Below are 25,438 nucleotides of genomic sequence, written 5' to 3' on the forward strand. Positions count from 1 at the left end.
CTACTAAGTTTCTTCGTGTAAAATCAGTGGATGTGACCTAACTCCCATTTTTTGTAGGTGAGGGACAACCCTTGTCATAGATGCCATTGTCTTGTCTATGCTTATCAAAAATGCCATTCCTCAATCATTGCATGAAGTCCAGCGCGAACAACTGACCATCAAACCAAACAAACGGATTTTGGTTTTTCGCTGGATTTGAAATTTTGAACATCCAGAAGTTTCTTCTTGTAAAATCAGTGGATGTGACCTAACTCCCTTTTTTTGTAGGTGAGGAACAACCCTTGTCATAGATGCCATTGTCTTGTCTATGCTTATCAAAAATGCCATTCCTCAATCGTTGCATGAAGTCCAGCGCGAACAACTGACCATCAAACCAAACAAACGGATTTTGGTTTTTCGCTGGATTTGAAATTTTGAACATCCAGGAGGTGATTGCTGGGAGATGGAAGATTCTCTTTGAGAAATCTTGAGTAGTTTTCCCAGTTGTAAAGTGTCCTTAGACGTGCTTGGCATTGGTCCTTGTTTTTACTGAATGAGTTTCGTCATTAATTACTTATTTACCTCTAAAGGCGCAATTACTACCAATAAGTACGATTACTACCAATAAGAGGGTCTCGAGTTCTTGGCTAAGAAGTGTTCTTTATGTTGCCAGATCAATACGCAATACGAGTGGGTAGTGGACTCCTCACTAGAAATACCGGAATATGTATATCAGCTAGAATAGATCACATCTCAAATTAACAGACATACAGTGATGGTAAACGTAGAATTGACGTAGCATTGATGAACATTTTTCTACCGAGAAGTAAAGGAACAGCAAAGCGGACCAAAAATGTGTGAGGAACAGACCTCGTTAGCTCACATGACTTAAACGTACTATCCATATCCATAACCATGTGATGATGATAAATAACGAAGAATTTCTCTAAATGCGTTCAGAAAAACGACGCACGAGGATGTGATAAGGAGTATAACGAGGAGAACACATCCCACATTCAATTCAACTGTAATTAGAGATATTATAGTCATTAGTATACTAGAGTTAATTAGAGTATGAAGCCTATGAAATGTAAGGCCAATATATGAGAGCACATGGTTCGTTTCACCCAATGCCTCGTGGCTCGTGGGAATAGTAGAACTTTGAAGATGTTGCCAAATGCCCAATGATGGACTTTGGCCTAATTCAAAATCAAGGTAGCGACTAAAAGAGAAAATAAACATTCCTAAATACCTATAACACGAATAAAACTATAAACATAATAAAAAAAAGAAAAGAAATTAGCTCTCTTCTCTCTTCGATTTCGGGACGATAAGACCATAGCAGTTACAGTTCCCTCTGTCAAACCTCTTAAAAAAATAATAATAAAAAAATAATAAAAAATAAAAAAAAATCCTAGCGTGAAACTTTTTATTCGTTGCAAAAAACCAGTTTAACAATAATGTCTGAATATGGGCAGTTCAATATCTCAGTCAAGTTCGCTATAGCTCAAAGACCACGGATACCCTTAACATTCCTTATTTAAATGTTTTACCTACATGAGACTTGTCAGTCCAACCATTACCAGGTAATCCAGGTATAATTAAAACTATTCAAACTATTAAGTTTCTTCTTGTAAAATCAGTGGATGTGACCTAACTCCCTTTTTTTGTAGGTGAGGAACAACCCTTGTCATAGATGCCATTGTCTTGTCTATGCTTATCAAAAATGCCATTCCTCAATCGTTGCATGAAGTCCAGCGCGAACAACTGACCATCAAACCAAACAAACGGATTTTGGTTTTTCGCTGGATTTGAAATTTTGAACATCCAGTTTTTCGATTGTGCTGAACAGTTTGGTGTGCCAATGTGTGCCATATTGCTAACCGTTGACTGAGATACGAATATGAGTTCATCTCGTGCCAAGTATGGGTCGGTTGAAGTCCAATATGGAAAAGCTAACCAGACTAAACGTGGGATGAGATTATAAATATACTGGAATATGTACCATGATAGTATAATGGACAGTTGGACAACATCTCAGATGCCCATATCCCACACGAAGATTGTTTTGACAAAAATAAAGAACATGGTAGAGTAGGTGAATGTCACGTGATAACCAACGTTTGGAAGCTCTTCGAATGACCATACCGAGACAAGAAAGCGAATTTGTAAAATGAAGTTTTTTATTGATCCGAAATCAGAAGACATCATGAGTCATGATACTTCAGTAATGAAAGCTATCTATTGACTACTAATGGATTCAAAAGATAACAAAACAAAAATGAATATGATAAAGGAAACAAGAATAATGAACCACTAAGCAACAAAGGCTAACCGGTATTCGGTAACAGAGCATTTACTAATCCAGGTAAAAAGTAAATACTCATTCTGGTATCTATCAAATCTACTCTGGACCAAACAGATTTAGATTTTACGGACTAAAAATAGAACCTTTTTCTCATTCATTGAATAAAGGTGTATGAAATTACGAATGCGAGGCATTTTCAAATTCAAATATGGAAAACCCGAAATATTGGATAATTAATAATTATAAAGCCAGGACCATGACTGCATTGCTAAACTATGCAGTCATTGTGATTGCATTTCGCAAACTATTGTCGGCTGTCGGTCGTGTGACCCGGTCAAAGATTCCATGACCATTCCTCGGAATTCATCGTGCAAATTAACGATTCACTTCCGACGGAGAAAAATAACTAGGTAGGACAATCATAGAAAACGAAGCTCTAATGACAATTGGCAGCATTGTTTTCGACTGCATAGTTTCGTTGGATGTAAGAATGCGGAAACGCCCTATCCTCAAGAAGTAAGTCTATTAGAAGAGGATTGACCCCTGCTGACAGGCTTTGTTCTAATACTTCTAATTCTAATAATCTAATACTTCTAATGCTCAAACACTAAATGAGGACGTAAACGAACCAAGTAATCCAGGATATCGCATAATCTTCTCAAGTTTCATCATCTAGTGATTCTAGCAGGACATTAGGTGCTATGAACTCTATCAAGTTGCATTTGAAATCTTATCTCTTCTCCATTACTATATCTAATTATTTCTCTAATGCATCGGTGAACATTTCACCTCAAAGTCTTCATTGATTTGATTTGGAGTGACCTTAATGTGATCAGAATCTATTGGGTTTATCACGTGTTGAATTATGAAGTAATTTACTGGTTGCGTCAATTTCAATATTCAATTTTTACTGTAAGTAATCTTTGGTCAAAATACCTACCTAACATGTAATCTGTTAGGTATAAGTATATTGGAATTTATTAAATCTTTTGAATGTGCTTATTACCTATGATTTAACAAGTGACGTGAGTTAAAGCTCTTGTAAAATTCGGTACAATCACTGTTAAATAGACAGGTACTTAACTAAGTATGCGGTAGGCATAAGTTACTCATCGAATGGAGCTTGAAGCTATTCGTATATTTCAAGTTTTTAGGTACCTACTTAGGTTAAATAAGTCAAATCCACATCATCAGAATCTTGCATTTTATTCTTATTAGTAAGATTAGTTGTATTTTTCAACATAAAAACCCCAGCTCAACTAACATCTAAAAAAGATTGAGGCCAAGTTTGTAAGTCAGTACATGAATACTAGATCTTTTATCTCAAATTAATCGCTAGACAGCCAGACCCACCTGAGGTGTAAACAGGTGCCTAATTGACGTAACATCTAAAAAAGATTGAGGCCAAGTTTGTGAGTCAGTACATGAATACTAGATCTTTTATCTCAAATTAATCGCTAGACAGCCAGACCCACCTGAGGTGTAAACAGGTGCCTAATTGACTCTTAGCCTAGCTAGGTTTAGGAGGTCAATGATGGAGGATAGCAAGAGAGGATACTTCAAGAGAGGCTCATGGTCAGTATTCTAAAAATCTAAAAGTTCTACTTGAGTGTGACTAATCTGACGTAAAGCACAGATTAAAATTCTGATACAACTTTTGGTCCAAGTCCAAAGTTAGAGTCTTAAGTACCTATCTAACTTTGGACTTGAAAACTTTGGATTTATCTGGAGAGGCAGAGAGGAATATTCTTTGTTCTTTTTCATCCATTATCCTGTCAATTTCTTTGTCCTGACTGCTGGGCTAAGAGGAAATTACTTCTGGACTAAACTGACTTGAACAGGACACTTTTGTGGAATCCACCCTTGGTTCCTAGTATTTACAGTTTATCTATTTATATATTAGCTGTTTTAGCTAGATAAAAAACTTGTCTTCTGATGTCTTCAAATCTCATCATTCTTATCAGAATTCAGGAGACTGGAGTCACCAGGGGGACTCTATCCAGTCTATCCCTGTCTGTTTTTGAATGTTGAAGGATAGACTGACAAACAAGTGGAAGATTATTACCAACTCTGACATTTGGACAGAAGAATTGATTAGCTTCGTTACTTTAGGGTTAGGGTTTGATAAATTACATGTAATCTCCCTATCGTGGAATTTAGGGTTGGAGCTCTTGACAAGTGACATTTTTGAAATTCTTAGAAGATTACGGGGCACTTGGGGCAAGGAATCGATAACGAGCTGGTATTGAGATTGATTTGATTGATTGATACTTACATAGGTTACACTGAATTAATATTGATGGTTACGAAGGGTCTGAGGTTAAGAGAAACTAATCAACACTCCATGATATAATTGAATGACCATTGAACTTCAAGACTTGTTATTTCATGAACCTGGACCGTATTATGGTCTGTAACCTGTGATCAGTAAAGAAGAATATTACCAACTCTGACATTTGGACAGAAGACTTGATTAGCTTCGTTACTTTAGGGTTAGGGTTTGATAAATTACATGTAATCTCCCTCTTGTGGAATTTAGGGTTGGCGCTCTTGACAAGTGACATTTTTGAAATTCTTGGAAGAAGATTATGGGGCACTTGGGGCAAGGAATCGATAACGAGCTGGTATTGAGATTGATTTGATTGATTGATATTGATTGATTGATTGATTGATTGATTGATTGTTTGATTGATTGATTGATTGATTGATTGATTGATTGATATTGATTGATACTTACACAGGTTACACTGAATTAATATTGATGGTTACGAAGGGTCTGAGGTTGAGAGAAACTAATCAACACTCCATGATATAATTGAATGACCATCTCGTGGAATTTAGGGTTGGAGCTCTTGACAAGTGACATTTTTGAAATTCTTAGAAGAAGATTACGGGGCACTTAGGGCAAGGAATCGATAACGAGCTGGTATTGAGATTGATTTGATTGATTGATTGATTGATTGATTGATTGATATTGATTGCTACTTACATAGGTTACACTGAATTAATATTGATGGTTACGAAGGGTCTGAGGTTGAGAGAAACTAATCAACACTCCATGATATAATTGAATGACCATTGAACTTCAAGACTCGTTCTTTCATGAACCTGGACCGTATTTTGGTCTGTAACCTGTGATCAGTAAGTTACATTTTGTATCTAGGTGCTAGATGTGTAGGTCATTCTGCATCTCTATATTCTACTTTTAAAGGTGATTCTACATGTCGATCGATTTCGATCGGCATCGACTGGATAGTCTGGAAACCCATAAGCATAGAGTAGTTGAAGATCAAAATATTTGTGTAAATACATAGGTGAAAAATAGAAGGTTATTGTGTGGATCAGATGTGTTTCAGTGTGGACGCTGCCTAGATTTATATCAAGTGTAAGTAGAATCAAATCAACTATAATAATTCAATGTTGGAGTTGGATGATACCTTTTATTGCTCTGTAGGAACGTAACATTAGCTCCTTCATCTCAACATAATACTAATCTCCTAGTAAATCTAGTAATGCAAATTGAAAAGGAAACGAGACTTCATTAGCACTGAATTAACACTGGAATCACTACTTATTCATAGCTGACTCGGATTACACAGCGGATTTTGTTTCATTCAAACAAAATGAAACAAAACAGTGACTTGAAAAGTCAGCCAACAGCTCATGCCAATATACGCGAACATTGAAAACAATGGGAATACCTTGGGGGGAAACTCAAAATTGAAACCAAAAAACATATTGGAATTTAAATCACTTAAAGAACAAGCTAAAGCTACCTATGTTCTAAACAAGAAAGAGAAATCCAAAGGAACATACCTAATATCTAACAACATTGGTAATTATATCCATATCTTTGTAGGTGTTGTTGTAGAAGCAACAATAACAACATGGAAGAAACTCATTAGGATCATCTTAGTGCTAGAGCTCATCATACAAATGGGTCACTGAACTTATTAATCTCCAATATTATAGATAATACCTACCTACTAAACACAAAAAGTAAAGAAGTGGGTAATAATCAGAAACTGGAAAGTGACTGGAATGCGCTAGGGGCATTATCGTGTCAATCTTACCTTTATTATAATTACTGAGGGAAAAAATCGCCATACCTTCTTTTTAAACAGGTCAGAATTATTTTACACATTTTATAAGCATGTTATCTGTGATGTGATGAACTCTAACGCCGCGCAAAGCCGCACTGGAAAAATTAGTAATATTGTCTTTCCCGTTTTATATTTTTGACCCTTCGCATCATATTGCTCTCATTATTCCATAAGTTTTGCATAAACATAAAATGTTCATGATGTATGTAGAAATGAAATTGTCAATATTCTTTCATACTTTTAAGCTGTAGAAAAAGGTGATGTAATTTACATAACCCGTAAATCAGTAATGTTTACAGTGGCTGTGACTTATCTCTGTGGGCATCTCTTTCATTGATCAAACCAATAATTGGCTAATTACTAGGTAGCGACTAAAAGAGAAAATAAACATTCCTAAATACCTATAACACGAATAAAACTATAAACATAATAAAAAAAAGAAAAGAAATTAGCTCTCTTCTCTCTTCGATTTCGGGACGATAAGACCATAGCAGTTACAGTTCCCTCTGTCAAACCTCTTAAAAAAATAATAATAAAAAAATAATAAAAAATAAAAAAAAATCCTAGCGTGAAACTTTTTATTCGTTGCAAAAAACCAGTTTAACAATAATGTCTGAATATGGGCAGTTCAATATCTCAGTCAAGTTCGCTATAGCTCAAAGACCACGGATACCCTTAACATTCCTTATTTAAATGTTTTACCTACATGAGACTTGTCAGTCCAACCATTACCAGGTAATCCAGGTATAATTAAAACTATTCAAACTATTAAGTTTCTTCTTGTAAAATCAGTGGATGTGACCTAACTCCCTTTTTTTGTAGGTGAGGAACAACCCTTGTCATAGATGCCATTGTCTTGTCTATGCTTATCAAAAATGCCATTCCTCAATCGTTGCATGAAGTCCAGCGCGAACAACTGACCATCAAACCAAACAAACGGATTTTGGTTTTTCGCTGGATTTGAAATTTTGAACATCCAGTTTTTCGATTGTGCTGAACAGCGCTGAACAGTTTGGTGTGCCATATTGCTAACCGTTGACTGAGATACGAGTATGAGTTCATCTCGTGCCAAGTATGGGCCGGTTGAAGTCCAATATGGAAAAGCTAACCAGACTAAACGTGGGATGAGATTATAAATATACTGGAATATGTACCATGATAGTATAATTGCTGAACAGTTTGGTGTGCCAATGTGTGCCATATTGCTAACCGTTGACTGAGATACGAATATGAGTTCATCTCGTGCCAAGTATGGGTCGGTTGAAGTCCAATATGGAAAAGCTAACCAGACTAAACGTGGGATGAGATTATAAATATACTGGAATATGTACCATGATAGTATAATGGACAGTTGGACAACATCTCAGATGCCCATATCCCACACGAAGATTGTTTTGACAAAAATAAAGAACATGGTAGAGTAGGTGAATGTCACGTGATAACCAACGTTTGGAAGCTCTTCGAATGACCATACCGAGACAAGAAAGCGAATTTGTAAAATGAAGTTTTTTATTGATCCGAAATCAGAAGACATCATGAGTCATGATACTTCAGTAATGAAAGCTATCTATTGACTACTAATGGATTCAAAAGATAACAAAACAAAAATGAATATGATAAAGGAAACAAGAATAATGAAAAAGCTATAACATTATGCAACCGATAACTGAGAAATGAAAGAATTCCATTATAGGCAAAGGTCTAAACTATGCAGTCATTCTGATTGCATTTCGCAAACTATTGTCGGCTGTCGGTCGTGTGACCCGGTCAAAGATTCCATGACCATTCCTCGGTATTCATCGTGCAAATTAACGATTCACTTCCGACGGAGAAAAATAACTAGGTAGGACAATCAGAGAAAATGAAGCTCTAATGACAATTGGCAGCATTGTTTTCGACTGCATAGTTTCGACATGGATGTAAGAATGCGGAAACGCCCTATCCTCAAGAAGTAAGTCTATCAGAAGAGGATTGACCCCTGCTGACAGGCTTTGTTCTAATACTTCTAATTCTAATAATCTAATACTTCTAATGCTCAAACACTAAATGATGATAAAGGAAACTATAACATTATGCAACCGATAACTGAGAAATGAAAGAATTCCATTATAGGCAAAGGTGATAAAACCGAGATCAAAGAAGTCAAAGCAGGTATGATAAAGGAAACAAGAATAATGAAAAAGCTATAACATTATGCAACCGATAACTGAGAAATGAAAGAATTCCATTATAGGCAAAGGTGATAAAACCGAGATCAAAGAAGTCAAAGCACCATATAAAATAGAGTTAGGTGGTATAATGCTTTTTGTTTGTCATCCTACAGCATCTAATCTGCTTGAAAAGCTATTGATAGCTCGATTGAAATGGTTGGGAATATTGGCCAAGCGGGTCATCCAGGATATCGCATAATTTTCTCAAGTTTCATCATCTAGTGATTCTAGCAGGACATTAGGTGCTATGAACTCTATCAAGTTGCATTTGAAATCTCATCTCTTCTCCATTACTATATCTAATTATTTCTCTAATGCATCGGTGAACATTTCACCTCAAAGTCTTCATTGATTTGATTTGGAGTGACCTTAATGTGATCAGAATCTATTGGGTTTATCACGTGTTGAATTATGAAGTAATTTACTGGTTGCGTCAATTTCAATATTCAATTTTTACTGTAAGTAATCTTTGGTCAAAATACCTAACATGTAATCTGTTAGGTAAGTATATTGGAATTTATTAAATCTTGTGAATGTGCTTATTACCTATGATTTAACAAGTGACGTGAGGTAAAGCTCTTGTAAAATTCGGTACAATCACTGTTAAATAGACAGGTACTTAACTAAGTATGCGGTAGGCATAAGTTACCTACTCATCGAATGGAGCTTGAAGAGCTATTCGTATATTTCAAGTTTTTAGGTACCTACCTACTTAGGTTAAATAAGTCAAATCCACATCATCAGAATCTTGCATTTTATTCTTATTAGTAAGATTAGTTGTATTTTTCAACATAAATAGAGTTAGGTGGTATAATGCTTTTTGTTTGTCATCCTACAGCATGTAATCTGCTTGAAAAGCTATTGATAGCTCGATTGAAATGGTTGGGAATATTGGCTGTAACAAACACCAATCGTCAAGTTACTAAACTATCTAATATCTTCTTAGGTATGTATTATGTAGACATAAGGTAGATAATGTTGTACTTATGGAAAATGATGCGCCTTTCTATTGGTGACTAAACACAAATCTGTAGGAGTGCAAGTCATAATATTGGCTGTAACAAACACCAATCGTCAAGTTACTAAACTATCTAATATCTTCTTAGGTACCTATGTATGTATTATGTAGACATAAGGTAGATAATGTTGTACTTATGGAAAATGATGCCCCCTTCTATTGGTGACTAAACACTTCTATCGGTGACTAAACACAAATCTGTAGGAGTGCAAGTCATAAACAATACTAATAAACAAATCAATTCATCTTTAAAACAAAAGAACGTGATATTACTCTTCCTAGTGACTGTTTTACCTTTAACAGCACTATAGCCCCTCTGCCAATATGTAGTCAATAAGCAAATGTCTTCCATGAAGGACATCCTCCATTGAATCAACATCATGTGCAGCGAAACAAAATTTGATTGCAATGCATCTTTCCATTATGTCAGAGACTCAGATCTATGGAAGCAAATTATGATATAACCTTCCATGGGAGAAATAAACGCACCATAAAGAAGCAAAATCTAGTCAAGCTTATCTGCAAAACGAACGTGATATTGATTATTTGATTTATTAGGTGCTTTAACTTTGTTAAGTAGGTAAGTTGGCACAGGTTTCATAACTGATAAATGATACACTTAGGTTTCTAGTGTTGTTGTTTGCTGGTCGGTAAGGGCAAAAAAGAAACAATTTCATCATACTCGCAGTAGAGGAATTCCTTTCATGGCCAGGATAAATTCTTTTTTTAAAGTACTGTATTTACCAATTGAACTTCCAAATGGTTTGAATGAATGAATTTTTCTTTAAGTATAATAGGTCTGTGTATATGTAGCAAGAAATAAAGTACGAGTGAACTACATAGTAAACTTAATAGCATACCTATAGCACATAAAATAATGCTTCAAAATAAATTTGCTGTGCTCCAATTATGCTGCGAGTTTTAATGCCCCATCAACATCATCTCATATTATGGGTTTCTAGTGTTGTTGTTTGCTGGTCGGTATGGGCAAAAAAGAAACAATTTCATCATACTCGCAGTAGAGGAATTCCTTTCATGGCCAGGCTAAATTCTTTTTTAAAAGTACTGTATTTACCAATTGAACTTCCAAATGGTTTGAATGAATTTTTAAGTATAATAAGTCTGTGTATACGTAGCAAGAAATAAAGTACGAGTGATCTATACATAGTAAACTTAATAGCATACCTATAATAGCACATAAAAGAATGCTTCAAAATAAATTTGCTGTGCTCCAATTATGCTGCGAGTTTTAATGCCCCATCAACATCATCTCATATTTCATTTCAGGAAGTTCTTTGATACAACTTGGAATTAATATCGTTTGAATCGAAACTGAATTACACGGGCAGCTATGAACATGTTTGCAAGTAGATCACTCTGTCTTTGTACCTATGTTCCAGCTTCCCCATTAGATGAGATAGGTATTTTTCATACACCATGTAAAACCCAAAGATATAGGTACACACTGCATACAGTAGAACCTCAGAACCTCGATTATTTCAACTACTCCCGGTCCAATTAGTTGAAATAATCGAAGTCCTACTGTACTACATAATGACATGCTCACGGTTGTCATAACAGGCAAAATCATGACGCAAAAAGAGTACAACTTGGAATTAATATCATTTGAATCGAAACTGAATTACACGGGCAGCTATGAACATGTTTGCAAGTAGATCACTATGAATGTCTTTGTACCTATGTTCCAGCTTCCCCATTAGATGAGGTATTTGTAAAATCATTCTTTTTGATTTGGCATTTTCAAAGTTGAACTCTGCATCCAATTCAATTAGCAAACAAATGATTTCTACAAGCGTAGATAAGAACATGACGGTAGTAAGCAAAAATACTTGTACAGCAGTACAGCTCCTAATCACTATCATGTTGAGTTTCATGAATATGTTTGATATGGATTCTAAACATGAAACACTCACAATGCCTTGAGAATTTAAGCAAAAATACTTGTACAGTAGTACAGCTCCTAATCACTATCATGTTGAGTTTCATGAATATGTTTGATATGGATTCTAAACATGAAACACTCACAATGCCTTGAGAAACGGGCTGTGGCCTCAATTTAAAATAATTTTAAAAGTTCCCAAGAAGCAATATTATAATTGAAGTAGGTAATTTATCTAAACATAAAGGAAGAGACAGTTGAGGTTTCTCCTGTGCTGAGGTCTGGTATCTTTCCGAGACAATCCATTCTACGAACTATTGTTATTCCTAATGCAATTACTTTCATGAAAACGCTCAGGAGATACCATGAAATAGAACAAGTTACCACTCATCACTCATCTTTCGTCAGCATCAAAACCTCACAAGTGACTGATTTTTCTTTTTCAAAGTTTATTTACAAAGAAATGAATCAAAGGATTTGGCGGGTTTTTTTTCCAGTGGTACCAACTGACTTCAAAAAAATCAATTTCGCACTAAACAATAAATTAAAAAAATACTAATGGGAGATATTTGAAAAAAGATAAGCTTCTGAGCGACTACTGGTACCTGAGCGACTACCGGTACAGTGACCCTAGTAAAGGGAGGACGGACTAAAAAATTGAAGAGGAAAAATCTTTGCCACAATCAGCTTTGACAAACTTGTTTAAAAAGCAACTAAAGCTCTATGACTTCCATACTTTTAATTTAGTTTGTCTTGACTAAACATACTCGTATGTTGTTGATTTCCAAGCACACATATTCCTATCTGGTATATCATCTAGTATGATATTATGTTGAGGAAATGGCCTTGTTGTATGTTGCATGAAATAGAACAAGTTACTACTCATCACTCATCTTTGGATTCGTATTAATTTCTTTTGACTGATGACTGTGAAGAGATTATTTTGAGATTCACTCCTCAGAGCTATCCCCAGGATTACCTACCTACTTACTAGAATGGACTCAGATCATTTCACTGATGAACAAAACTTTGAAATTTCCGACAAATTTTGCAAACGTGAAAAGCAAATGAAGAGACCAAGCTATTTTTTCCCGGACACCATGGTGGGTTGATGGTTATCGAACGGTAATCAAAACTTGATTATCTTTTACAGACGTGTCTGCTAGCGTCAGTAAACTGCAACCTGCTCCAAATAGAGGAAGGATAAACCCATTATCTCATGGAACAGAGTACTGATCAAGCGTCAGCCAATCCAGGCAGCTGTCAGTTCTAATAAAAAAGCATCAACAAGATTTTATGAATACAAATTACCCTAACTACGTGTGGAATGGCTTCTCCAAATAGTTGAATTTTATTACCAGTTTATCAGTTTCTAGTTTTATTGGAGCTCTTATTTATCCAGAATCCAGGTCGTAAATAGTTAAATACTTTTCATATCTTTATGTGGGATTGAGGACTGATGAAACTAATAAAGCCCTCATGGACAGAAAACATTGACAATAAGGAATTATCTAGACCTAGACAATTGGACATCACGGAAGGTTAGTAACGTGGCGCTTACCCGGATGGGTGACCATCTGGGCGGTCGCGAACTACAGGGTCCACTCAAGCTGAGTGAGGTTAAATTTCAGGAGGTGGGTAGATTGTCTTCACATGGAGGGTGAAACCCTGGTCTCCTAAAACCTTGGTAGTTATACAATAACGTTGAACATCTATCATCTATTTCTTTAATGGGTTGGATTTAATTGACACACGTCTCGTCTCAAACTCTTAACTAAAATATTATCTAGTCTAAGTATTGTCCTGGTAGGTAATCCTGGTGAATAATTTTTTAGGGACCAAATAAGTAGAGCCAGACTGCAATGTTTTGTTATTGATCAATATCACTGGAACTGCTGAACACAAAACAAAGTTTCTAAAAGGAAACTAAATTTACGTCATTGTCGAACACAATGAAACAGCTGCCAACCTAATAACCCAACACATACTAAACTTAACTGAACACACTGTCTTTCATTAGTATCAGACATGAGATTTGTAGAAACAAACACTTTGAGCATGAATGATCACAAAATAATAAAGATAACTAAGTAGAATCTGGGAGAGAGGTGGAGAGGAAAGACATTATGAATGAAAGTGGATAAAGCCAACTATAGCAGGAATAGGAGTAACTTTGGCTCACTTAATTATGATTAGCACATACCTGGTTGAATTGATTTGACCCTGATCCGGAAAACTCCTCCATGACCATCAGGCAGTATGGGTTCAAAAATCCTCCTTTACTACAACTTGATGCTTTGAATAGGTCCAACATCCTTCCACGAACGAAGAAATCTTTGGCAGGCCGATTATTCTGTACTCGCTGTTAACAATAAAAGATGTACTGGCGTGAGCATAAGAAAATTGAGTGATGAAAGAGAAAAATAAATGAATTATTATATGTAAAGGATTTAGGATTCCTATAATAGGAAATCCCTGATCAAAGCTCAGCCACGTTATCACCCATCCACAGACCATAGATAAACTGCCTTGCTCGCCCAAAGGCTCTGGTCTAGGACATGAATCTCAAGTCTTCCTTGTCTAGTCTAGGACATGAATCTCAAGTCTTCTGTACTAGATCGACCTCCGGGAAGAGGGACATACCTACTATGTATTACCTAAAGACGCAACATCACCTTATTATTATGTTAAGGCGGTCTCTCCTTGATCCCTTGTGTCCCGCGTCCATTTTTATTTAGGACTATTTAATTGCTCTGAAAATTTAAGGCAACATCACTTACTACGAATAAACTATAGAAAACATCTATCATGTACTTCATGTGCATGTGTCCCAGGAAGGCTGCTTGCGCCCACAAGATACTCAGGCTGATTTTGCTCTGATACTCTGGTCGCAAACTTCCAGCAACCAAGACATTGGTGGTGCCCATCGAATGACCTATCGTGATGACTTTTTTCTTGCCGGTTACATTCAGGACGTAGTCAATGGTAGCTGTAGTGTCGTAGATACCGATCTCGTGGAATCTGTGAAGTGATTCGGGAAGAGACTTGTTATGGAATAGCTTCAAAGAAGGTTCAAACCGTTAATGATTTTATAATCTACATTGTACAAGGTTCGGAATCAAAGGTTCACAATAGTAGTTAATGATTTCTTAACCTACAAGATTCGGAACAGTGGGGACAAATTAAAAAGATCCGTCCTTCCCTTAAAATTTCTGGAACCATCGGAAAAATTACTGAGGTTAGGAATTTCTAAGTGGTACCTAGTACCTACTTGACCAAACTCATATAGGTCTCATATAGGTTGCCCATAAAGCTCAAACTATAGTGATTAAAAATCACAACATATCACACACTTACGTGAAGTCAAAGAATTTCTCATCTGAAAAGCTTATGTTGACATGATCTCGACTATACATGTTACCGCGACTGTTCCAAAGCCAGACATCGTAGCCTTTCTTCCATAGGTGAAACACTGAAACAACATGCCATTAAGAGATAGAAACTCATTTATATTGTATTATAAACACTAAAAATCATCTAAATCAAAATAGGTACTCTATCATTGACCTTATGGCACTTCTCTTCATTTTGTCTCCCACCAGGACACCCCATCTTCATATCCGAGGAGACTCTCTCCTGAAATAAATCTTGAGCGAGCCCCTCGGATACACATACTAGCAGCTCGCATATTGGCCACTGTCACTCTAGCTCTGATCCAGCCCAAGGTCGCCCCCATAGATTTCTACCATTTTACCGCCAACCTTTCAGATAGCACATGGATGAAACTGATCATCTGGGGCGCGACTGCCATTCTTCATTAAACAATTCAGTTAGTTCCAAGTTATCCTAGAAAAAACTCATACTGCAATTAGTGAGATAGATGTAGGTATTATGAGGTACGTAGCTAGTAATATTATACCTACCTACGTGACATCTGTCTGCATCTCAGGTAAGATGAGGTGAGGGATGAGGTGATGAGAGATCAGTTCAATCAGAAGATTCAGATGGTACCAACTTTGTGTTAGTGCAATTATTATTTCGAGCTCCATCTATGTAGAAATTTTTAAACCCTTCATTTCATCTTTTAGATCGGTAATACATTGTTTATGGACTATCGAGCTCCATCTATGTAGAAATTTTTAAACCCTTCATTTCATCTTTTAGATCGGTAATACATTGTTTATGGACTATTAAATCTATTGATTGTAAATTCTCAAATATTATACTGAATTATACTAATGTGTTCTTTCTCTTCTTCATTTTTACAGATGCCTAAATTGGCACATTCCAGTTGTGCAACAGTTACATGATGTTATTGCAAGTGACATTTTGATTCGAATTCTCTTCGTTTTGACACAGGTAAGTTTATAATAGAAAACTTGATATAATATAAAACAAGTAAAACCTAACTCTTCAGATAATGATTTATTAACAGCATTATAAGACACTCCTTAAGAGACATATACGTAAACTTGTTCCAAATAATTACCTAACTAAACTTAAAGATTAATTTGCATTTTTATGCGCAAACGCCTCAATCTCTTCAAAATACTGCACCTATGATATGACCTATTGACAGACTTTAATCAGGACATCTACCTTAGTCTTTACCTGTTTATTTACTTGTAGCTAAGTAGTATAAAAAAGTAAAAATTATCCCCTTATGTAAGTACATAGTACTTAGTATGACATATTAATTTACTGACGCGGCAATCAGATAAGGGATCGGATTATGTACCAACAGAATTTACAAAAAATATAAATAAATGATGCAGACAAGAAACAATCACATTTCCAAGGATGTACATGGGCGTTTGGTCAACATTGCTGACACAGGACTTGGAAAACCACAAGCGTGTAAAACAAGCAAACAAAATGTAATTCCGTGGAATAACAATGTTGAAGAATGTTCTGCTTATCTAACCACGGGCCCAAAATTTAATCCCATAATAACAGACTTGGATGACGGAATACAGAAACTGATTCTATTAATTTACTGACGCGGCAATCAGATAGGGGATCGGATTATGTACCAACAGAATTTACAAAAAAAAATATAAATAAATGATGCAGACAAGAAACAATCACATTTCCAAGGATGTACACGGGCATTTGGTCAACATTGCTGACACAGGACTTGGAAAACCACAAGCGTGTAAAACAAGCAAACAAAATGTAATTCCGTGGAATAACATTGTTGAAGAATGTTCTGCTTATCTAACCACGGGCCCAAAATTTAATCCCATAATAACAGACTTGGATGACGGAATACAGAAACTGATTTAGGAAAAGAAAAAATAAACATCACAAACAAGTAACAATAACAACATTGGCTAAGTATTTTGTATGTATTTTTGTTTTGATCATATTGAACAAGTAGGTACTCGAACATAATTATTCATACACCATGTAAAACCCAAAGATATAGGTACACACTACATACAGTAGAACCTCAGAACCTCGATTATTTCAACTACCCCCGGCACAATTAGTTGAAATAATCGAAGTCCTACTGTACTACATAATGACATGCTCACGGTTGTCATAACAGGCAAAATCATGACGCAAAAAGAAGACACTTTGTCAAGAAAGGCTTTGGTAGTTGAAAATCTATCGCTTCATTGCTGAGTAACTTTTCAAGAATTTCCATGCAGTTTTCTTTTGACTTTAGAATGACGTTTAGACCCATGAAGGCGTCGGCTTTTAGCCTTTAATCCACTGTATTTATCAATCAGATTCAAGACATCTTTGTAGAGAAGGTCATAACTATCCTTGGCCCAGAGGTAGTCACCGTGGTTAAACTTTTTGTTCGGAATCTCATAGAATCGGATAACGTTGGGAAGTTTACTCTTCAATATGATAGAGTCCTGGAAATAAAATAGGAAGCTAGGATGATGCATGTACATTGTGAATGTATGTACCTACATATCTACTTATAATAATGTAGACAATAATACAAATGTAGGAGGTACCTACCAAGCTGTCATTGGAAAATGAGGAAAGAGAGATTTAATTCCACAAAGCAAGATAAAATCTCATAGAATCGGATAACGTTGGGAAGTTTACTCTTCAATATGATAGAGTCCTGGAAATAAGAAAGGAAGCTAGGATGATGCATGTACATTGTGCAATGTATGTACCTACATACCTACTTATAATAAGGTAGACAATAATACAAATGTAGGAGGTACCTACCAAGCTGTCATTGGAAAATGAGGAAAGAGAGATTTAATTCCACAAAGCAAGATAACTTATAATAAGGTAGACAATAATACAAATGTAGGAGTTACCTACCAAGCTGTCATTGGAAAATGAGGAAAGAGAGATTTAATTCCACAAAGCAAGATAATAGACGCACATCCGTCAAAAGAGTTTGTCTGTAAGTTTGATAGAAAGTCACAAAAGATCTAACCAGGTCGCAGTGACAAAGGTCGTTTACTAAAAGTCGAAGGCCCTACTTATACCAATACCAAGTTTGATAGATGACGATCAAAGATTACTTACTTTGGCAGATCCTAGGAAGTCATTGCAGCAGGTATAGTAGATGGCTGTAGGAACGGTCACATTACCAATAGGGTACGGAGGCATTTTCTCCACTCCGTACTTTTCCAGGTTCTTCTTCTTCCCGTAGTTCAATGGTCGAAACTCGCCTGGGAAGAACAAATCAATCGAAAATTAAGGTAAGCACCTAGAATGACTTACTGAAGTAGTTTCAGGATATTTCGTAGGTACCTGTTTTTCTTTGCATATTATTGTTATCACAACCCCGACTGTCCAATAGATGCATTCAGCCTGGTATCTATGTAAGTAAACACGAGAATCGAACGGTCTTGTACCTGGCAAAGCCGCGACACGACGCCATGTTTCCATCAGGCTTATGATGGTCTGTATATTCTATTCTATTAACTAATGAATCATGCTGCTTCAGTACTCGCTCATGTTTGAGCAACCACTAAAACACACTGTTTCGGTACTTGCTCATGTTTGAGCAAACACTAAAACACACTGTTTCAGTGCTTGCTCAAAGCTGAGCAACAACTGAACAAAGATAGAAAATCTGGTTTCAGTAGTTAATCACATCAAATTATTTATGAAAAATACATTTTAGTCATTATTTTAGGTTTTAATTAGTTTTTTCAAGTTCTTTGCATAATAATAACACAAAAAGTCCACTAGTTTAAGCATGCAAACGAACAAAAACAAAAGAAAAAAAAGAAAAGGTCATTCTTACCTTCGACCGGTCCGTGAACTCGCCTGGGAAGAATAAATCAATCGAAAATTAAGGTAAGCACCTAGAATGACTTACTGAAGTAGTTTCAGGATATTTCGTAGGTACCTGTTTTTTCTTTGCATATTATTGCTATCACAACACCGACTGTCCAAATGGATGCATTCAGCCTGGTGTCTATGTAAGTAAACACGAGAATCGAACGGTCTTGTACCTGGCAAAGCCGCGACACGACGCCATGTTTCCATCAGGCTTATGATGGTCGTCACTAATTAGTCTAATTATTACATTGTCGATTTGCCTAAAGCCCTAGTAGGTATCAAGGCCAGCCACTCACTATGAAGTGTCAGGTAGACCTGACAGGTACACCTGAGTAGGTCCGCCTGTCAGGACTACCTGATAGTGTGTGTGTGCTAATCAAATATCAGGTAGACCTGACATGAGGACCTTTCCAGCCGTATCTGTTAGGTCTACCTGATAGTGAGTGCTGTGAGTGGCTGGACTAAGAGAATGGATATAGTTATGTTTCTTACTTGACCGCAAATTCTGGATCATCTGTCGAACAGTCCATATAGAAGACCCGGTAGGAAGACGGTCCAACATTTTAGTCACGGAATCCTGTTGGGACAGAAAACATTGACAATAAGGAATTATCTAGACCTAGACAATTGGACATCACGGAAGGTTAGTAACGTGGCGCTTACCCGGATGGGTGACCATCTGGGCGGTCGCGAACTACAGGGTCCACTCAAGCTGAGTGAGGTTAAATTTCAGGAGGTGGGTAGATTGTCTTCACATGGAGGGTGAAACCCTGGTCTCCTAAAACCTTGGTAGTTATACAATAACGTTGAACATCTAGGTACTCGTATCAATCAAAAGATAATACAATGTTCTATTCATCGATTGTACTTATCATTGGTCTATTTTAGCTCTTTATGTCGAATGAAAATGTCCCGGAAGTTAAGCAACGTGGCGCTTATCCGGATGGGTGACCATCTGGGCGGTCGCGAACTACAGGTTTTTCTCGGTCCAGTCAAGCTGAGTGAGGTTAAATTTGAGGAGGTGGGTAGATTGTCTTCACATGGAGGGTGAAACCCTGGTCTCCTAAAACCTTGGTAGTTATACAATAACGTTGAACATCTATCAACTTCAAGCAAAGATTTGAGATATTTTCATCACTTGAGATTAAAGTCACCCAGTTTTGCCAATAGCTATGTAGGTCGGTCGTAGGTCGATAACAGGGTTTCTTCATTTCTTAATATGTATTTCCGAAATTGTTTCAGGGGGAACCTAAATTGAATTGACTTGTGAACGTATTACTTATTCTAATTAGGGCAAGTTTACTGAATAAATAATTGGTTCACTTGAACAAACGTTAAAAAATTAAGGAGGAAAAAGCTTTACCACAATCAGCTTTGACAAACTTGTTTAAAAAGCAGCTAAAGCTCCATGACTTCCATACTTTTAATTTAGTTTGTCTTGACTTAACATATGTTGTTGATTTCCAAGCACACATATTCCTATCTGGTATATCATCTAGTATGATATTATGTTGAGGAAATGGCCTTGTTGTATGTTGATTTTGACCAAAGATTTAGAATACTTTTATCACTTGAGATTAAAGTCACCCAGTTTTGCCAATAGCTATGTAGGTCGGTCGTAGGTCGATAACAGGGTTTCTTCATTTCTTAATATGTATTTCCGAAATTGTTTCAGGGGGAACCTAAATTGGATTGACTTGTGAACGTATTACTTATTCTAATTAGGGCAAGTTTACTGAATAAAATAATTGGTTCACTTGAACAAACGTTAACAAGCTGGGTCCGTCCCTCCGGAAATTTTTTAGCCCGTAGTTTATTCGATCGTGATTAGAGAAAATCAGTACCTATGTACCAGTAATGTACCTACCTAATTTGTTTAATATTATAATATTCAGTTTATTATTATTCTTGATTTGATTTTTCGATTTTACTTTCATGTAATGATTTAAAATCAAGACTAGAGCCCGTTCTATCTGGAACTTTCTTCCAATATCTAATTTATTGTTCCTTCGGCACTGATCTGACAAATTCCTGACTAGCTAGATCTCTATCAATAAGTGTATCAATTTCACCTGATGTTTTTCTTTCAACACGTTCAGCAATGTTAGCACATTAAATTTTTCAGTCAAAGTCCGCCATAATATTATTGGTTCTTGGAATTCAACCCATTGGTGGTGCACTGTGGTGAAATCTGATCTTTGCTGCAGAAAGCACTAGCTGGCCCCATGTTTATCGTAATTTTATACATTTGAATATATCTAAGCACATAAGAAGGGTGCCCATTTCAGAAATGATGAGAGTTCATTGAGTTCCCGGGTGACATTGGTCCTCTTCTTCATTAGTATTCTAGCAGAATGATGAGGTACTAAGTGCTCCTGATTCCTATACTACAAAGTACCTTCTGTCCATTATGAATTCAACTAGCAAGTGTGCACTTTGTTTACAGACTGCTGTAATAAATGCCTTATGTATGAAGGTCTGCATTCAGCTACTTAGCATATCTCCGTCTTGAACAATAAAGTGATTAATTTATGAAAAGCTCGAAGGATCTACATGTGGTCCTAACGAACTAGTTGCATTCATTGATAATAATAGATCACAAGACAGTTCATTTCCCCCTCTATCTAATCATGATATTCATAATCATGAGGCCATAGCTCATATTGTTGAATGCACTCTTAACGTCTATTTATGTTCGTATTCCTATCTGCTGACTCATTCCGGCATAGTTTGAAATGAAAGATCTCAATGTCCTCCAACTAGAGGTCAATAGTTGAGGTTAAGGGCTCCTAAAAGACCCGATGAAACTCCTTGAGTGAAATATACTCAGTACTCTCATAATATGTAGAAGTGTATTTAGTATTTACGACAGATAAATTGTTCAATGTGGGAAAGTTTTATGGCGTTTCTGTGTGTGTGGCTGTGGATGCATTGTCTCTTTTAATTTAACTAGAAACATTTCTTTAACTACACATAGCTGAGGAGTAGCCTCCCGTATCAGGCATTCAAATAGGCGTAAAGCATTGCACATGAATCCGCCGTCTTTAGTGGCATACTTGTACGTATGATCACAGATTTCTCAATATCTCAAGTTGGGTGGTATATGTTTAGTGCTGTCTATGTATGTACATATACATTGTACAATTTACGTTATGTGATAGTTTCCATGTGAATTTACTAACACAGGATATGGCTGTCGGTGCAGTCACACAAACTAAACCCCAATCTATTGCTTACCAATATGCAAGGACGCAAGAACTACATAGTTTTTTCATAAATAGTAATATCCTTTGCATATTTTTCGATCCGTCCCCCCAAAAAACAAAGCGTGTTTATCGTGAAGCTGTAGCAACTTCCTCTCTTCTAGAGAGTCTGGGTATCAGTAGAAAATATTTGCTGATATGGCTATGGCGTATAACCAGTCTCTTGATAACGAATTTCCTGAGGCCCGGATATTTCTTTGTCGAGAGCAATCTACCTACTTGCAGTTCTAATCTATCAAACAATGTTGTATCAGACGGTAGTGTTTTGTTCGAGCCAGAGTGTTCGCTTCACATTCTTTTGTTTGATAAAGGTAATCCGACACCTTCGGGCTAAACTGGCAAGTCTGAGATTTGAATACGGGGTCCATTTCCTCCTTGCGGATATCTCGATAAAAAGTATTGATTAAGTCCCGACATGCGATTTCCTTTGGAATATTATTTGTTAACAAAGATAACTCATAAAGAACGGTTGATTAATTATTTGTTAGAAGGAACTACATATGTATATCTTATAAAAGAGAGAAAAGCTGGAACGGAAAGCTCAATTGCTTAGATTTCAGCACCTTATTGGGTAGATCTTTTTGTCGATTATGTGAGACTTCTGAGAGTCTATTGCCATCTGTGTTGATGTCATTACCTACTGGTATGATGCGTAAACTTCCTTGATAGGTACAAGTACAAATTCGGTACCTACTCGGGTTATCAATCGCGTATTTTGTTAGTTTTTGACAGACAATTATGACTGATGATGAACATTTAATTTTTGCCTTCCTGGATTATATTCGTACTCGCCACACTTTCTCTCCATCATCATGATGTTTGTGTATAAATATTTGATAATTGGATGTCATTTTTAAAGATGAATATCAAATTTTAATTCTTTGTTTGGTCTGAGAAAACGTTTCGTATCATTTATACTGGTAACATACGAGTGTTCAGCAACATCGTTGGTATTGTACACATTGGTCCTCGCTCTTTCCATTTGGGAGCTTGGTTTTTTGCAGGACCTGTGCTGCAACTCCAGGTTCAGATTTTATTGTTGAAGAATTACTTGCGTTTTCGTCAGATAGGCTAAAAGTAAGTACTCGTAGTTACACCTCATAATTATTTTCCCCATTTCTACCCAATACGCGGTGAAACTTTTTTGACTTGGCGGGGCGGAGCGCTACCGCGCTCCTTAATATCTATTTTAACGTTCCTTAGCGTAGCTAGCTAGACATCAGTAACGTATACCTAATAATCTTCTATTATGAGTGAGAAAAGTGCAGTGCAAGTCATAAACAATACTAATAAACAAATCAATTCATCTTTAAAACAAAAGAACGTGATAGCGCCATGGTTAGAGGTGAAGTTTTAGAAGACATGTTGAATAAAAGATCTTTTACAACTTTAAAGGTTTTAGGAGGAAGAATTATTGTATTATAAAGCGTCTTTGGTAAACAATAATTTGTGTTGGTGACTAGAAATTTCAAAGATAGATACTCGTATGTAAGAAATGTTAGAAAACACACTAGTATAGGTAAATAATAACTTTGAAAATAATAGGTAATTCGAACAAAATCAACGGTCCGAGAAATATTTTCAGCTAAAGTGGTTTCAGCAACGGGTCACTGTACCGGTAGTCGCTCAGTTAAGAGAATTCTCGTATTCAATACACTCCCAATTGTTTAAAATTTAGTTATTGTACACAGTCACTGTACCGGTAGTCGCTCAGTTAAGAGAATTCTCGTATTCAATACACTCCCAATTGTTTAAAATTTAGTTATTGTACACAAATTGAGCTTGAATGAATAGTTTAAAGGGTTTTCCTTCCGAAAATAATTATTTAAATTTTTTTGTGCCCTCATTACAATAATTAAATTGAGATTAAAAATATTTTCTGAAAAACACCAGTAGTTGCTCACAGTTTTCAGTAGTCGCTCATTAAATGTATCAGTGCTCGCTCAGGTATTCAATAAGTTTTTCTCTGTAGGTATTGTCCTCATTTTTCTTGGCTTTACGTTACCATTTACTCACATTGACCTTCTGCTAGTGACATAGGTACATGTTGTTCCTCGAGTAGGTACCTACATACATTAGGTACTTATCTACGTTAAATTAGTGATGAAGGATTTTGGTATTTTTGCACAATATTATTTATGCAGGTCCATACTGAACTGGTTTACTTACTATAGTAACGTAGGAAATTGACGGATTCTCCTTTTGTATCGTTAATATCTCCGTAAATAATGATTTCTCAAAAATTTCAAGATAATGGAATTAAAGAGGACAAAAAGAGGCACTTTTCTATCAGGAGAAATTCAATGGGTTTTAGTGGAAACTTAAAGAAAAATCGAACTGAAAAAATGGTAGTTTTTAAAGACATACAAAAAAAATCTTTTTCTCAAGCCTCTGGTTGTGTTTGAGGGAGGGTTTAACCAAAACAAGGAATCTTATCTTTTAGTAAATTTCGTGTTCTTTTTAATGGTGCGATCAGTTTTTTATTATCTTTATTGGTTCAAGAGATAAAGGCGTTTTAAAGGGACAAGGTGTGAAATATGTTGAAAAACAGAAAATCCTTCATAACTCCGCCCCTGTTGAAAATCGGATCCGTCCAGATAGCTTTTTCTGGTAGCCCTTTAGGTCCTGCATCAACCCTCAAGCGTTGTACAGTCGTATTAGTTAGGAAGGTAGGCTCAAATTGGGATCTTACCTACACCTGAGTTATTATTTGATCCACGCTGATCAAGAACTAAAACAGGCCCTGGTTTAGTAGTTGATCATATCAATTGACAAAGCTGAACAAGAACTGAAACACCCTGATTTCTTACTTGATCATATCTGATTATGACAACTTTTAATTCTAATAATAGAACACGTTCATTGTATCATAATGTCATAAAGAATAATTATTTTGAATTTTTTACTAAAGTCGAAGGCCCTACTTATACCAATACCAAGTTTGATAGATGACGATCAAAGATTTCTTACTTTGGCAGATCCTAGGAAGTCATTGCAGCAGGTATAATAGATGGCTGTAGGAACGGTCACATTACCAATAGGGTACGGGGGCATTTTCTCCACTCCGTACTTTTCCAGGTTCTTCTTCTTCCCGTAGTTCAATGGTCGGAACTCGCCTGGATATTTCCATGCCCAGGTGACTTCGTTATAGTTCCCTACGAGGTGAACAGTTATGCTAGATTGCTAGTAAGTCCAGTAACTAGTAAGAAAAGAAAGAAACGTATTAATCGTAAATTAAGTGCAATGTTTGTGCTTCTTCCAGGTATTATTGCTCTGGTGGAGTGTGCTCATTTACTTCTTTGTGTAAATTGTTTACAATATGAATACTACTAGGTATGATACGTCTATTAGGTGAAGGTGACATTGTGTTTTCCATTAGTCTTCGTAC

At 36.2% G+C, this 25,438-nt stretch overlaps 2 protein-coding genes across 2 annotated transcripts; both read right to left on the reverse strand.

The window, feature by feature from the left end:
* Positions 1-13,700: 13,700 nt before the first annotated feature.
* On the reverse strand, positions 13,701-15,015 carry LOC103518814 (lipase 3-like). Its single transcript, XM_026830515.1, has 3 exons — positions 14,876-15,015; positions 14,299-14,539; positions 13,701-13,880 (listed from the first exon to the last, which is right to left on the reverse strand). Exons 1-3 carry the CDS (start codon positions 14,932-14,934, stop codon positions 13,701-13,703), a joined length of 480 nt encoding a protein of 159 aa, XP_026686316.1. The 5' UTR covers positions 14,935-15,015.
* A 1,818-nt stretch (positions 15,016-16,833) lies between these two features.
* LOC103518813 (lipase 1-like) lies at positions 16,834-19,396 on the reverse strand. Its single transcript, XM_008483898.3, has 3 exons — positions 19,280-19,396; positions 18,023-18,168; positions 16,834-17,385 (listed from the first exon to the last, which is right to left on the reverse strand). The coding sequence occupies exons 1-3, from the start codon at positions 19,347-19,349 to the stop codon at positions 17,155-17,157; spliced, it is 447 nt and encodes a 148-aa protein (XP_008482120.2). The 5' UTR covers positions 19,350-19,396; the 3' UTR covers positions 16,834-17,154.
* Between the last annotated feature and the right edge of the window lie 6,042 nt (positions 19,397-25,438).

This window comes from Diaphorina citri, unplaced genomic scaffold, assembly GCF_000475195.1.
Source record: "Diaphorina citri unplaced genomic scaffold, Diaci psyllid genome assembly version 1.1 scaffold2371, whole genome shotgun sequence".
NCBI classification, from domain to species: Eukaryota; Metazoa; Arthropoda; class Insecta; order Hemiptera; family Psyllidae; genus Diaphorina; species Diaphorina citri.